General features: G+C 45.0%; 1 protein-coding gene across 4 annotated transcripts in view; it reads left to right on the top strand.

The window, feature by feature from the left end:
* The window catches only part of CD99L2 (CD99 molecule like 2), a 153,866-nt gene that overhangs the window by 91,588 nt on the left and 50,008 nt on the right, over nucleotides 1-12,270 (top strand). For all 4 annotated transcript variants that reach the window (XM_069747061.1, XM_069747060.1, XM_069747062.1 and 1 more), the window contains exons 3-5: nucleotides 757-801; nucleotides 4,134-4,181; nucleotides 9,300-9,344. In XM_069747061.1, the coding sequence (XP_069603162.1) occupies nucleotides 757-801; nucleotides 4,134-4,181; nucleotides 9,300-9,344 (138 nt within the window). The remainder of the gene's footprint in view (nucleotides 1-756; nucleotides 802-4,133; nucleotides 4,182-9,299; nucleotides 9,345-12,270) is intronic.

Raw genomic sequence — 12,270 nt, 5'->3', positions numbered from 1 at the left:
GCCTTGTTACATTGGTCCCAGCTTTCTGCAGTTCATTCACTAGGTCCCCCCGCGTGGTTCTGGGATTTTTGCTCACCGTTCTTGTGATCATTCTGACCCCACGGGGTGGGATTTTGCGTGGAGCCCCAGATCGAGGGAGATTATCAGTGGTCTTGTATGTCTTCCATTTTCTAATTATTGCTCCCACTGTTGATTTCTTCACTCCAAGCTGGTTGGCTATTGCAGATTCAGTCTTCCCAGCCTGGTGCAGGGCTACAATTTTGTTTCTGGTGTCCTTTGACAGCTCTTTGGTCTTCACCATAGTGGAGTTTGGAGTCAGACTGTTTGAGGGTGTGCACAGGTGTCTTTTTATACTGATAACAAGTTTAAACAGGTGCCATTACTACAGGTAATGAGTGGAGGAAAGAGGAGACTCTTAAAGAAGAAGTTACAGGTCTGTGAGAGCCAGAAATCTTGATTGTTTGTTTCTGACCAAATACTTATTTTCCACCATAATATGCAAATAAAATGTTAAAAAAACAGACAATGTGATTTTCTGGATTTTTTTTTCTCAGTTTGTCTCCCATAGTTGAGGTCTACCTATGATGTAAATTACAGACGCCTCTCATCTTTTTAAGTGGTGGAACTTGCACTATTGCTGACTGACTAAATACTTTTTTGCCCCACTGTATGTATGGATGTAAGTACATGTCAAGCAGCCATTCTATGGACATAGCAAATATTTGAACTCCTTTTTTATTTTTTTCCCCCCTACAGCTAAGCCGGCACCAAAACCACCCAAAGTTCCAACACACAACACAGGTAAGAACATTTTTCCCGATCGGTCACTTGGATGCATTGTGTCTTCAGTGAGTGCAGTTCCTGAGCAGTAAAGGCTCATTCTCACTGTGCAGATTTGGTGACTTCTATTCTTCTGATGGTATCCACGGTCACTCCCTCTGTTTCCTGGCACTTACTTCTGCCATGTCCTGGCCTTACTTAGCAGTACACTACTGGGTACATATATGAAGGGTGGCATCATCTATAATCCATATTAATGGTGATAAGAAGCCGACGTTTTATCTTACATTGAGAAAATTAGATTTCTTGATTGTGCGGCGGCCGCTGACTCTGTACATTGGGGGGGTTTCATCAGGCTGCATTCGATGTCTGGGTGTCTGCTGTGGTTGTTCATATTTACTGGAAGCTTGGATAATGGTAATAATTCTAGACTAATATACAAGAAGCTTTGAGTGTTAGAACATGGCGGCTGAAGGACTGTGACCTGCATCCCCGGGTGTAGGCATGATCATAGTCTACAATGTCCAGACCCCCAAACACATTGGACAATGTTGCTTCAACCCGCTGATATTGACGACCTAACGTGTATGGGGGCACCAGATGACTGCTTTTCAGCGGAGTTGTTCATAACACTTGTCCGATTGTGGACTCCCAATCATATTGTTCTGCCAGATCTAATCTGCCGGTTGACATGTCAGCTGGTAAGTTGCTCATAGAGAACCCAGAATCTTTACGCTCCTGTGAAAGGGAGAGATGGCTAAAATGACTGTCGACCGATCGATCGTCCTAAGCATCAGTCCTCCAGCAGCCATCTAGTACGTATGGCGGCTCTAGTCTTCCTTATTTGCACCCTCCTAAAGAATCCTCATAACATGAGCGGCCTTCTACCCATCAGCATGTTTTACTGTATTCTTCCTTCTGCAAGCAGCAATTAACAGATTTAAAAAAATAAATAAAAGCGGACTGTGAAAAAATTTTTTTCTCTGTCTGCAGTTGAGAAAACCCTTAAAGGGGTTGTCTGAGTTTTTCGTGAAAGGCTGCAGTCACTCTATAAGCTGAGTAGGGAAGATTAGAGGCTTTCCTTGTGTGATATCACTGGTAATATGTCAGGGTAAAAAAGCCGCTCTCCTGGACAGGTTGTTAGCGGCACAACTCCGACGAGCGTGATAGTGTGTCCAAGGTAAGGCTGCGGCTGCCACACTGTTATCCATTGGGCGGAGGTATGGCGTGAGGAATGCATTGTTGGGATTCGCAAGTCTGCAGTCACGTAGGATTCTCCAGGTGGTGACTGCAGTGGTTGTGTGACCACATGTAGGAGATATGCATAGTCCTGGCCACATTCTGACTAGACGTGCTAATTTTCAATCCATACAATTGAATTGAGAGCGTACGCGCACGTCTAGTCAGAATGTGTCCGGGAGCATGCATATCTCATCTCTGCGGTCACATAACTTCAGTCTCGCAGCTGGCCCCGGAGAACCCTCACAGCATACGCTGCACGTGATGTGATGATTCTCATGTCTGCAGACTTTGTGAATAACCCGGAAAACCTCTTTAAGACTAGAGTCACACAGTGACATGTCGCTTGAAATTGAGTTGATCAAATCTAATTATTTCCTACAATGTTGTATTGCGACTACGACAACAGAGTTGCAAATGTTCCCAAATTAAATGGACGATCTATCGGTGGTCACAAATAAGTCTCGTGCCATAGAGTTCAATGCCGGTCACATGCAACTGCTACTTACATGTGATTTATCTGCATTGCCGCAGCTCTAAGGCCAGTTTCACACTAGCGTTCAGCAGGGCTGCGGACTTCCTCTGTGAAGCCTCGCCCACTGCTGCGCCTCTTCCTTCAGCTCCGCCTATGTTTGCATGCGTCCTGCATACCCTATCTTTAACATTGGGTACACTGGCCATACGGATGCCTCCGTATGCGTCGTCTTGATGCTGCACCAACCTGCTTCAAACGCAACATGTTAGGATTTTTTTGCGGTCAGCGCAGCTTCAAAATGACGCATGCGGAGGCATCCATATACATTCGCATGGCCTGCTTACCCAATGTTAAAGATAGGGGACGCATGCAGCCGTAGGCGGAGCTGAAGGAAGAGGCACGGCAGTGGGCGGGGCTTCACGGAGGAATTCTGCAGCCCTGCCAAACGCTAGTGTGAAACTAGCCTAAAGTAGTTATGTGACAGCAAGCTGCAGAGATGATGCACAAATAGTGTTGGGTTGCATGAATTGGGTAAGAATTGCTGTCTTCTGACACGTCACTGTATAGTTTCTGCCTAATGCCGAAGTCACACTACCGTAGAATATGGCCGAGTGCTATGCGAGAAAACATCGCATAGCGTTCGGCCCAGTGTTAATCTATGGGGCAGCTCACATCAGCCTCATTTTCTCAGCTGTATTTGGCATGCGTGTAAAATCGCAGCGTGCTGCTATTGTCCCCGAGACTCGCCAATGCAAGCCTAATCGTGCAAGAAAAAAATCGTATGTATATATATATGTAAAATCACAGCAGGAGCTGACCGGATAGAAGAGATGGTTTACATACAGTAAATACACATAGGTAGATATACAGATGTCAGTGACCAATACAATTAGTACAGTGTGTGTAGCTTACTGTACATGCATTTAATAAAATATAATTTTTCTGAAAAAAAAATGGTGTGGGCTCCTGCGTAATTTTCATAACCAGCAGAGGGAAAGCCGACGGCTGAGGGGGGGGGAAGCCATGTTTATAGCCTGGGAAGGGGGTAATACCCAGGCTTTTAATATCCACTCACAACGGTATACTTGGCCTTTACTAGCTATTAAAATGGGAAATCTTAAAAAAAAAAAAAAAAAATGACGTAGGGCCCCCCTATAATTAATAACCAGCAAATGCTATGCAGACAGCTGCATGCCCATATTAATAGCCTAGGAAGGGGCCATGGATACTTCCACCCTCTTCCCTCTCCCCCAGGCTAAAAACATCAACTCTCAGCCGCCCGAGAAAAGGCGCATCTATAAGTAAAGGGTCTGCAGCTATGCGTGCCAGCACATTACGCCGGCATCAGGCTCTTCATGTACAGTTTTTTTTACCACTCCACTATACTATTGTCTGGATTCCTTGGACTTGTAAAACGAGTGATTAGAGGATCACTTTATTTTAGGGATTTTCTTATAATGCAATTCCTGTGTACATAATGGGGTGAAAAATGCGTTACTTTTAAGTATTTATTGTAAGTAAAGATACTTTGTAGCATTGTACAATTGTCTAGTCCTTTGATAAATTGTTTCACTTGTAGAACTAGGTGCTTGTATTTTCCTAATATGCATTTGATACTGTATTTTATCTTCTGGATAAGATGACTTCAGTCTGGATGATTTTTTTGACGACATCACGACTAAGAAGCGTAAGTAAAAAAAATATACATGTGACTACACATTTGAGTAGTAAAATGTGAAAATGTTACACATGTAGCCTCAAAATTGTGCTAAGAACCATATGGAGAAAAGGATCACTGATATCCGGTACAAACTAATACTGTGGCATATAAAAGTTTGGGCACCCCTGGTCAAAATTACTGTTATTGTGAACAGTTAAGCAAGTTGAAAATAAAATAGTCTCTTAAGGCCGGTTTCATACGTCAGTGTCTCCGGTACGTGAGGTGACAGTTTCCTCACGTACCGGAGCCACTGACACACGTAGACACATAAAAATCACTGCATCTGTTCAGATGTCAGTGATTTTTTGCGGACCGTGTCTCCGTGTGCCAAACACGGAGACATGTCAGTGTTCGTGGGAGCGCACGTATTACACGGACCCATTAAAGTCAATGGGTCCGTGTAAAACACATACCGCACACGGACGTTGTCCGTGTGCAGTCCGTGTGCCGTGCAGGAGACAGCGCTACATTAAGCGCTGTCCCTCCCACTGGTGCTGAATCCGCGATTCATATCTTCCCTGCAGCAGCGTTTGCTGCAGAGAAAATATGAATAATAGTGTTTAAAATAAAGATCTATGTGTCCCCCGCCCCCCCCACCCCCTGTGCGCCCCCCCCCGCTGTTCTGAAAATACTCACCCGCCTCCCTCGTTGGCTGTCGCTGCTTCCTGGTCTGGCCGCATCTTCTCCTGTATGCGGTCACGTTGGGCCGCTCATTTACAGTAATGAATATGCGGCTCCACCTCCCATAGGGGTGGAGCCACATATTCATTACTGTAATCGGCGGCCCCACGTGACCGCATACAGGAGAAGCTGTGGCCAGGAGAGGAAGCAGCGCCGGCGAGGGAGCGAGCCGGGTGAGTATTTTCTGAACAGCGGGGGGGCGGAGCGCACAGGGGGTGGGAGGACGGGGGGCACATAGATCTTTATTTTAAACACAATTATTCATATCTTCCCTGCAGCAAACGCTGCTGCAGGGAAGATATGAATCGCGGATTCAGCACGATGCAGGGGACAGCGCAAAACTTTAGCGCTGTCTCCTGCACGGTGCGTGTGGTACCCAGTGGGCACACGGGCGGCACACGTGTGCCACACTGATGTGCCATGTGAGCACACGGACACACGGACAACTCCAGTACCGTTTTTATACGGTACTGGAATTATCTGGACGTGTGAAACCGGCCTAAGCTAAAGTTAAACATGACACATTTCCCTTATATTTTATTCATATATATGTGCTTTTCACAAAATTAGAATATCATCAAAAAGTTACCTTTATTCATTTCAGTTCTTCAATACAAAAAGTGAAACTCCTATATTATATGGAGTCATTACAAGCAGAGTGATCCATTTTGAGTGTTTATTTTTGTTAGTGTGTGTATATATATATATATATATATATATATATATATATATATATATATATATATATATATATATATATATATATATATATATATATATATTGCTCAAAAAATAGGGGGAACACTAAGATTCCACATCCTAGATATCACTGAAAGAAATATTCCAGCTGGTTGTAATACTTTATTCATTATATAATGGAATGTGTTGAGAACAGTAAAACTTAAAGATGATCAATGTAAATCACAACTAATATCCCACGGAGGTCTGGAGTTGGAATGATGCTCAAAGTGGAAATCAAATTGCAGGCTGCTCTAACTTCAGTGGAAATACCTCAAGACAAAGAAATGATGCTCAGTAGTGTGTATGACCTCCCTACAATGCCAGGGCATGCTCCTGATCAGGCAGTGGATGGTCTCCTGAGGGATCTCCTCCCAGACCTGGACTAAAGCATCCGCCAACTCCTGGGCAGTCTGTGGTGCAACGTGACATTGGTGAATGGAGCAAGACACGTTGTCCCAGAAGTATTCAATCAGAGTCAGGTCTGGGGAACGGGCAGGCCAGTTGATAGCTTCAATGCCTTCATCTTGCAGCAACTCTGAACACACTCCAGCCACATGAGGTCTGGCATTGTCCTGCATTAGGAGGAGCCCAGGGCCAACCGCACCAGCATATGGTCTTACAAGGGGTCTGAGGATCTCATCGCGGTACCTAATGGAAGTCAGGCTACCTCTGGTGACCACATGGAGGGCTGTGCGGCCTCCAAAGAAATGCCACCCCACACCATTATTGACCCACTGCCAAACTGGTCATGCTGAAAGATGTTGCAGGCAGCAGATAGCTCTCCACGGCATCTCCAGACTCTGCCACATGTGCTCAGTGTGAACCTGCTTTCATCTGTGAAGAGCACAGGGCCCAGTGGCGAATTTGCCAATCCTGGTGTTCTGTTTGCAAATGCCAAGCGTCCTGCACGGTGTTGGGCTGTGAGCAGAACCTCCATCTGTGGACTTCGGGCACTCACACCATCCTCATGGAATCGGTTTCTAACCGTTTGTGCAGACGCATGCACATTTGTGGCCTGCTGGAGGTCATTTTGCAGGGCTCTTGCAGTGCTTCTTCTGTTACTCCTTGCACAAAGGCTGAGGTAAGGGTCCTGCTGCTGGGTTGTTGCCCTCCTAGGGTCCCCTCCACGTCTGCTGGTGTACTGGCCTGTCTCCTCACTACCTGAGCCACTTGTGTGGGTTGTAGAGTCTGTCTCATGCTACCACAAGTGTGAATGCACAACCAACATTCAAAAGTGATCAAAACATCAGCCAGAAAGCATTGGTAGTGAGATGTGGTCTGTGGTCCCCACCTGCAGAACCATTCCTTTATTGAGTGTGTCCTGATAATTGCCAATAATTTCCATATGTTGTCTATTATTCCATTTGCACAACTGCATGTGAAATCGATTGTCAAACAGTGTTGCTTCCTAAGTGGACAGTTTGATTTCACAGAAGTTTGATTTACTTGGAGTTATGTTCTTTTGTTTAACTGTTCCCTTTATTTTTTTGAGCAGTGTGTGTATATATACACGAGCAATGCATGCATACATACATACATATATACATACTGACAAATGTATTAGCGAGGTTCACAGTGAAGGCTCAAATAGAAGTATACACCAGTTGGACAAGCAAGTACTATATAAACACAGGTGATAGAAGAAAACTCACTAGCATTATGTAATGTATTGGGGACAAAGGATACAAAAATATCAGCCAGTCTCGAGATATGAGAATATGAAGTATCTCAGCGCAGTCCAAGGTATAATAGAGGGCACAAAAATTATTCACGTATAGTATATAGAGTAGATCACGTGTGTTAAGTAGAGTTCAGTGAATTTCTTCGGGTCCCCGCTGATTTGGCAAGCTATAGCGCTTACTAGTGATGAGCGAGTGTACTCGTTGCTCGGGTTTTCTGAGCACGCACAGGTGGTCTCCAAGTATTTATGACTGCTCGGAGATTAAGTTTTCATCCTGAGCAGCATGATTTACAGCTATTAGCCAGCTTGATTACATGTGGGGATTACCTAGCAACCAGGCAACCCCCACATGTACTCAAACCTGGCTAATGGCTGTAAATCATTCAGCTGCCGTGATGAAAACTAAATCTCCGAACACTAACAAATACTCGGAGGGCACCCCAGCGTGCTCAGGGAAAACCCGAGCAACGAGTACACTCGCTCATCACTAGCGCTTACCGAATAAGCTGCAGAGTGAACCCGGATACATGGAGCGCGCCGGCTGATCGGCGCCGCAGCTGCATGTGTCGTGGCTGTGTCACAGCACATCCATAGACAGCCCAACACACAGGCTCTCCATGCATGTGCTATGGCAGTGACACAGCCACGACACATGCAGCTGCGGCGCCGATCAGCCGGCGTGCTTCATGTATCTGGGCTCCCTCTGCAGCTTTTTCGGTAAGCTCTATAGCAGGGGTGTCAAACTGCATTCCTCGAGGGCCTCAAACCATGCGTGTTTTCAGGATTTCCTTAGCATTGCACAAGGTACTGGAATCATTCTCTGCAGGTGATTAAATTATCACCTGTGCAATGCAAGGAAATCCTGAAAACATGACCTGTTTGCAGCCCTCGAGGAATGCAGTTTGACACCCCTGCTCTACGGCTTGCCGAATAAGCGAGGACCCGAAGAAATTTGCTCAACTCTAGTGTTAAGAACTTCCCATATACATGGAACATGACTATGAGCAATGTAAAATGACCAGGGGTTCCTTACCCATAATGATGGGTATATACCTCTCAACCTTAACTCACGTTTCTGGGGCTTGATTGTGCTAAGGAAGGGTCACAGAGCATTGATAGTATAGAGAGCGGGGACACTTACAGCTGCCTGCAGGGCCCTGATGACTGGAAGCAAACTGCTATAGGGAGAATATAACTTAATTTTCTCCTTGTAGCCGCTGCTCTAGTAAACCAGCCAGACATGATTTAGCACCATTAACTGCTGCTGACACTATATCTGCAGGCAAATGGCGTTTCTGCAGTGACAGGTTCCTTTTAAATGCAAATGCTTTAAAGACAAAGCATTCATCTAGATTCCTGGCTGCATGTGATCACATCAGGTTCTCGTTTTCCTTTATTTTAGAGGAGTCATGGAGGTGGTCAGTTGATCCCTTTGGGACGCAGTTTGCTTACACACAAGAGGAGCTCTATGAACTCATTGCAGTAATAGGGCATCTCTATAGACAAAACGTGTGTAAATGGGTGCTCCTCGCTCCCCCTGTACCAGCATTTGTAATTCCTCTGAAATTTACATTATTAAACTGAGTCTGTGGGCATAAAATGACTATTCAAACCAAGCACAGGCGCTCGGTGCACCCTTGAAGTGGACAATTAGTTTGCTGCTTTTTTGTGTTCACTTATTTTGCATCTATATCATCCTCCTTTTCCTTTTATATTCTCTGGGTTTACATGGACCAGCAAAGGGTAGAGACGGATGCAAAATAAGTACCGTAGGTTGAAAGGAGCACTGCAGTTAAGAACAGCGTGCCTGTGCTTGGTTTGCACAGTTATTTTGCGCTGACAGACTCCCAACATTTTAAGCTAAATTATGACCATGGTAGAAATAAGTGAACTACAGCAGAGTATAGATAATATAAATGAAATGGAGAAATATGGTGAAAACACAAGCAGCCAAGTAATTGCTTCTTGTTCTTATCCTGTAGCTAAGCCTGCACCAAAGCCACCGAAAGTTCCAACACGTAACACAGGTAAGAATATTTCTATTTTGCACTTGGATGCAGTTTATATTTGTCTGGATTTTCCTGGCAATAAGGACTCGTTGCACACATTCTGCAAATTAACCTACCTGTTATGGGGACGATTACAGTAACAACAAAGTGATAATGTGGATCATTCCAAAACGGAAATTGTCCTGAGCTGCGGCTTTCTACATCTATAGCTTGTCATTTCTTAGTATTGATTGATTATACCTTTTGCCACGTGTAGGGTAATATCTCCATCAGAATCCACTGATTGTTTTTTCCCTGTCACATGAGAATACAACCTATAAAGGGAACCTATTAACTTGCAGATATGGGGTTAACCTGCACATTAATAGCGTTACTAACCTTCCCAGACTGAGAGCCCCATTGCCAGGAGGAAATAGTTTATTGGTCCCGGCAGCCTCCGGCTTTCAGTCATAGAGGTGCGGGCAGCACAGGTTCAGCCACCGCTCAGTACATCGTGTCCCGGCGCCCCCCAGCCAGCTGGCAGAAGGAGTATAATTAATTCCCTCCTGGCAGCGGGGCTCTCATTCCAGGCACTGGGCAGCTTCAGACCGCTATTAGCCTGCAGACTAACAACATATCTGTGGGTTAATAGCGTTCATTTACATGGCAGGTTCCCTTTAAGGTATGTTAACACAATAATATGTCTTTTTACTTTGATCGAAAACGTCTGGTTTTCAAGCAAAAGAGGCTTCAGGATTTGCTCATTTTCTCTGGTTTTCTATTGGGAAGTGTTGTGTGTCTTCCTTGCAGAAAACAACAGAAGAATGGACAATTTACTTCTTATATCCTCATAGCGTCTTTGAAAGCTTTAAGCGTTTAAAGGGACTCTGTCAGCACAGACGGAAGTCCTGCCGCAGGGGGCACCATGGCGGGGCCAATCCTTTATATACATCTTCCCATCTCCTTGTTTTCCTCTATCTCCACTCCCTCTTCATTGATTGACAGCTCTGGCTTAGTAGAGCTAGAGAAGGAAGGAATTAAAGGGAACCTGTCAGCAGATTTTGCTGCTATAAGATGCGGCCACTGCCTTTGAGGGCTTACCTACAGCATTCTATAATGCTGACCTGCGCTGGGCCTCTCTGACCTTTCCCAGCGCTGCAGTACTTTACTCTGCCCTCAACAGGTCAGAGAAGTACGCCTGCGCCGGTGTGCCTCTGCCGGGGAGCGATGAAGAAGCAGGAGGGCGGCGTCACAAGAAGATGGGAGGCCCTGGACCTGCGACACCCATCGGACCAGACCATCCCCACACCTTTCCCCTCGCGGAATGCTGTAGATAAGCCCTGGAAGGCAGCGGTCGCATCTTATAGCGGCAAAGCGAGGTGACAGGTTCCCTTTAAATGGAAAATAAGCAGGTCGGAAGGTGTATATAAATGGTTGGCCGTGATGCACCGAGCGCCTGTGCTTGGTGTGTCCAGTCATTCTGTGCTGACAGTCCCTTATAAAAGACATTTCAAAAGCCTGAACATATGAGCAGCAGGTCGTTTTCCATGCAAATTAAGAAGACCGTTGTTTTGATAGGTTTGTTAGTGCTTTTTCCTCCTTTTATTTTGAGCGGTGAAAGACGCAGTGTGAGCATACCCTTACAGTCAAGGGCAATAGCCAAGTATAGGGAATGAGGCACCTGATGATACTCAGTTCTTTACTATTGGAGAAGAGCATATATGTCTGCCTGTGCCGGCATCTGTAACTTATGCGCTTCCAGCTGCTGGGAAATCTGATTTTTTTTTTTTTTTTTTTAAATATTTTCACTGGAGAAAGGAAATGCTAATGGCCGTCATTACATAAGTCTATTTGTGTTTCCTCTTCTTTAATATTATTACTAACCTAGAAGAGCATTCTGTTAAATAACAGTCCATAATAGGATATTATCAAAATCCTTCCCACTTATGTGATTGATCTGAATGTATTGGACACTGGACAAACCCTTTAATCCTCCACACTGTCAGGAGGCCATAGACTGTTCTAAGGATTATGGTGTTTGGGGTTTTTTTTTAGACCGTATTCCAATAGTTTTAATATTTTTAAATGGGTGACAGCCCATTGTGCAGCCAGCGACTACAACACCCAGGATGCAGCCCATCGGTTTACCTTCCTTTGGCACCGAGAAAGGAGCTACTGGGTCACACGATACTGATCTGATCCTCCTGACGTTTCATCCGCGTTCTGCAGCTCTCTGCAGCCAGCCCCATTACTTAGAGGAGAGCTGCATCTCTGATCTAATATTCTACAGCATAGGAAATGCTCTGATGAGTCTGCAGATTTACAGCAGAGGCTGCGGATGCTTTTGGATTTCATCCATATCTGCTTTTGTACACTATTTTTTTTTATTATTGCATGATAAATAATACAAAAGATTATTTTAGAAGGCAGAGCGAGGAAGAATAGAATAATCTAAGCCTACTTAAAGGGGTTGTCCGGCCTTATGGTACAAGTCTGTAATCGCACTGTGACTGCAGACTTGTGAATCATCACATCACACGCACTGTGTGTTATGAAGATTTTCTGCTGTTGGCTGTCATGTGACCAAAGTATACAATTTGCATCTTTCCATCCACATTCTGACTAGACTCGTCCGGCCCCACTCAGTACACTTGCATTGAGTGAGGTTACGTCCAACTAGTCGGCATGTTACTGCTTATATGCAAATTACATTCTTGCGGTCATGCTTCTGGTGCTGCCACCGGAGAATCCTAACCATGCACAGTGGGTGCCATGTGAGGATTCTCAAGTCTGCAGTCACATAGTGACTGCAGACTGGTATCGTAAGGCCAGACAACCCCTTTAACACAGATACGCATTGCCCACATAGGGAGTCCCATAAATGGCAGTGTGTTGAGACAGTAGAGGCAATTACCGTTAAGTTGAAAAAATATCATTATAACAGGTATATCTATATACCCTTTGT

Source organism: Ranitomeya imitator, chromosome 2, assembly GCF_032444005.1.
Source record: "Ranitomeya imitator isolate aRanImi1 chromosome 2, aRanImi1.pri, whole genome shotgun sequence".
Classification (NCBI taxonomy): Eukaryota; Metazoa; Chordata; class Amphibia; order Anura; family Dendrobatidae; genus Ranitomeya; species Ranitomeya imitator.
This window is presented reverse-complemented; position numbering and strand designations above follow the sequence as displayed.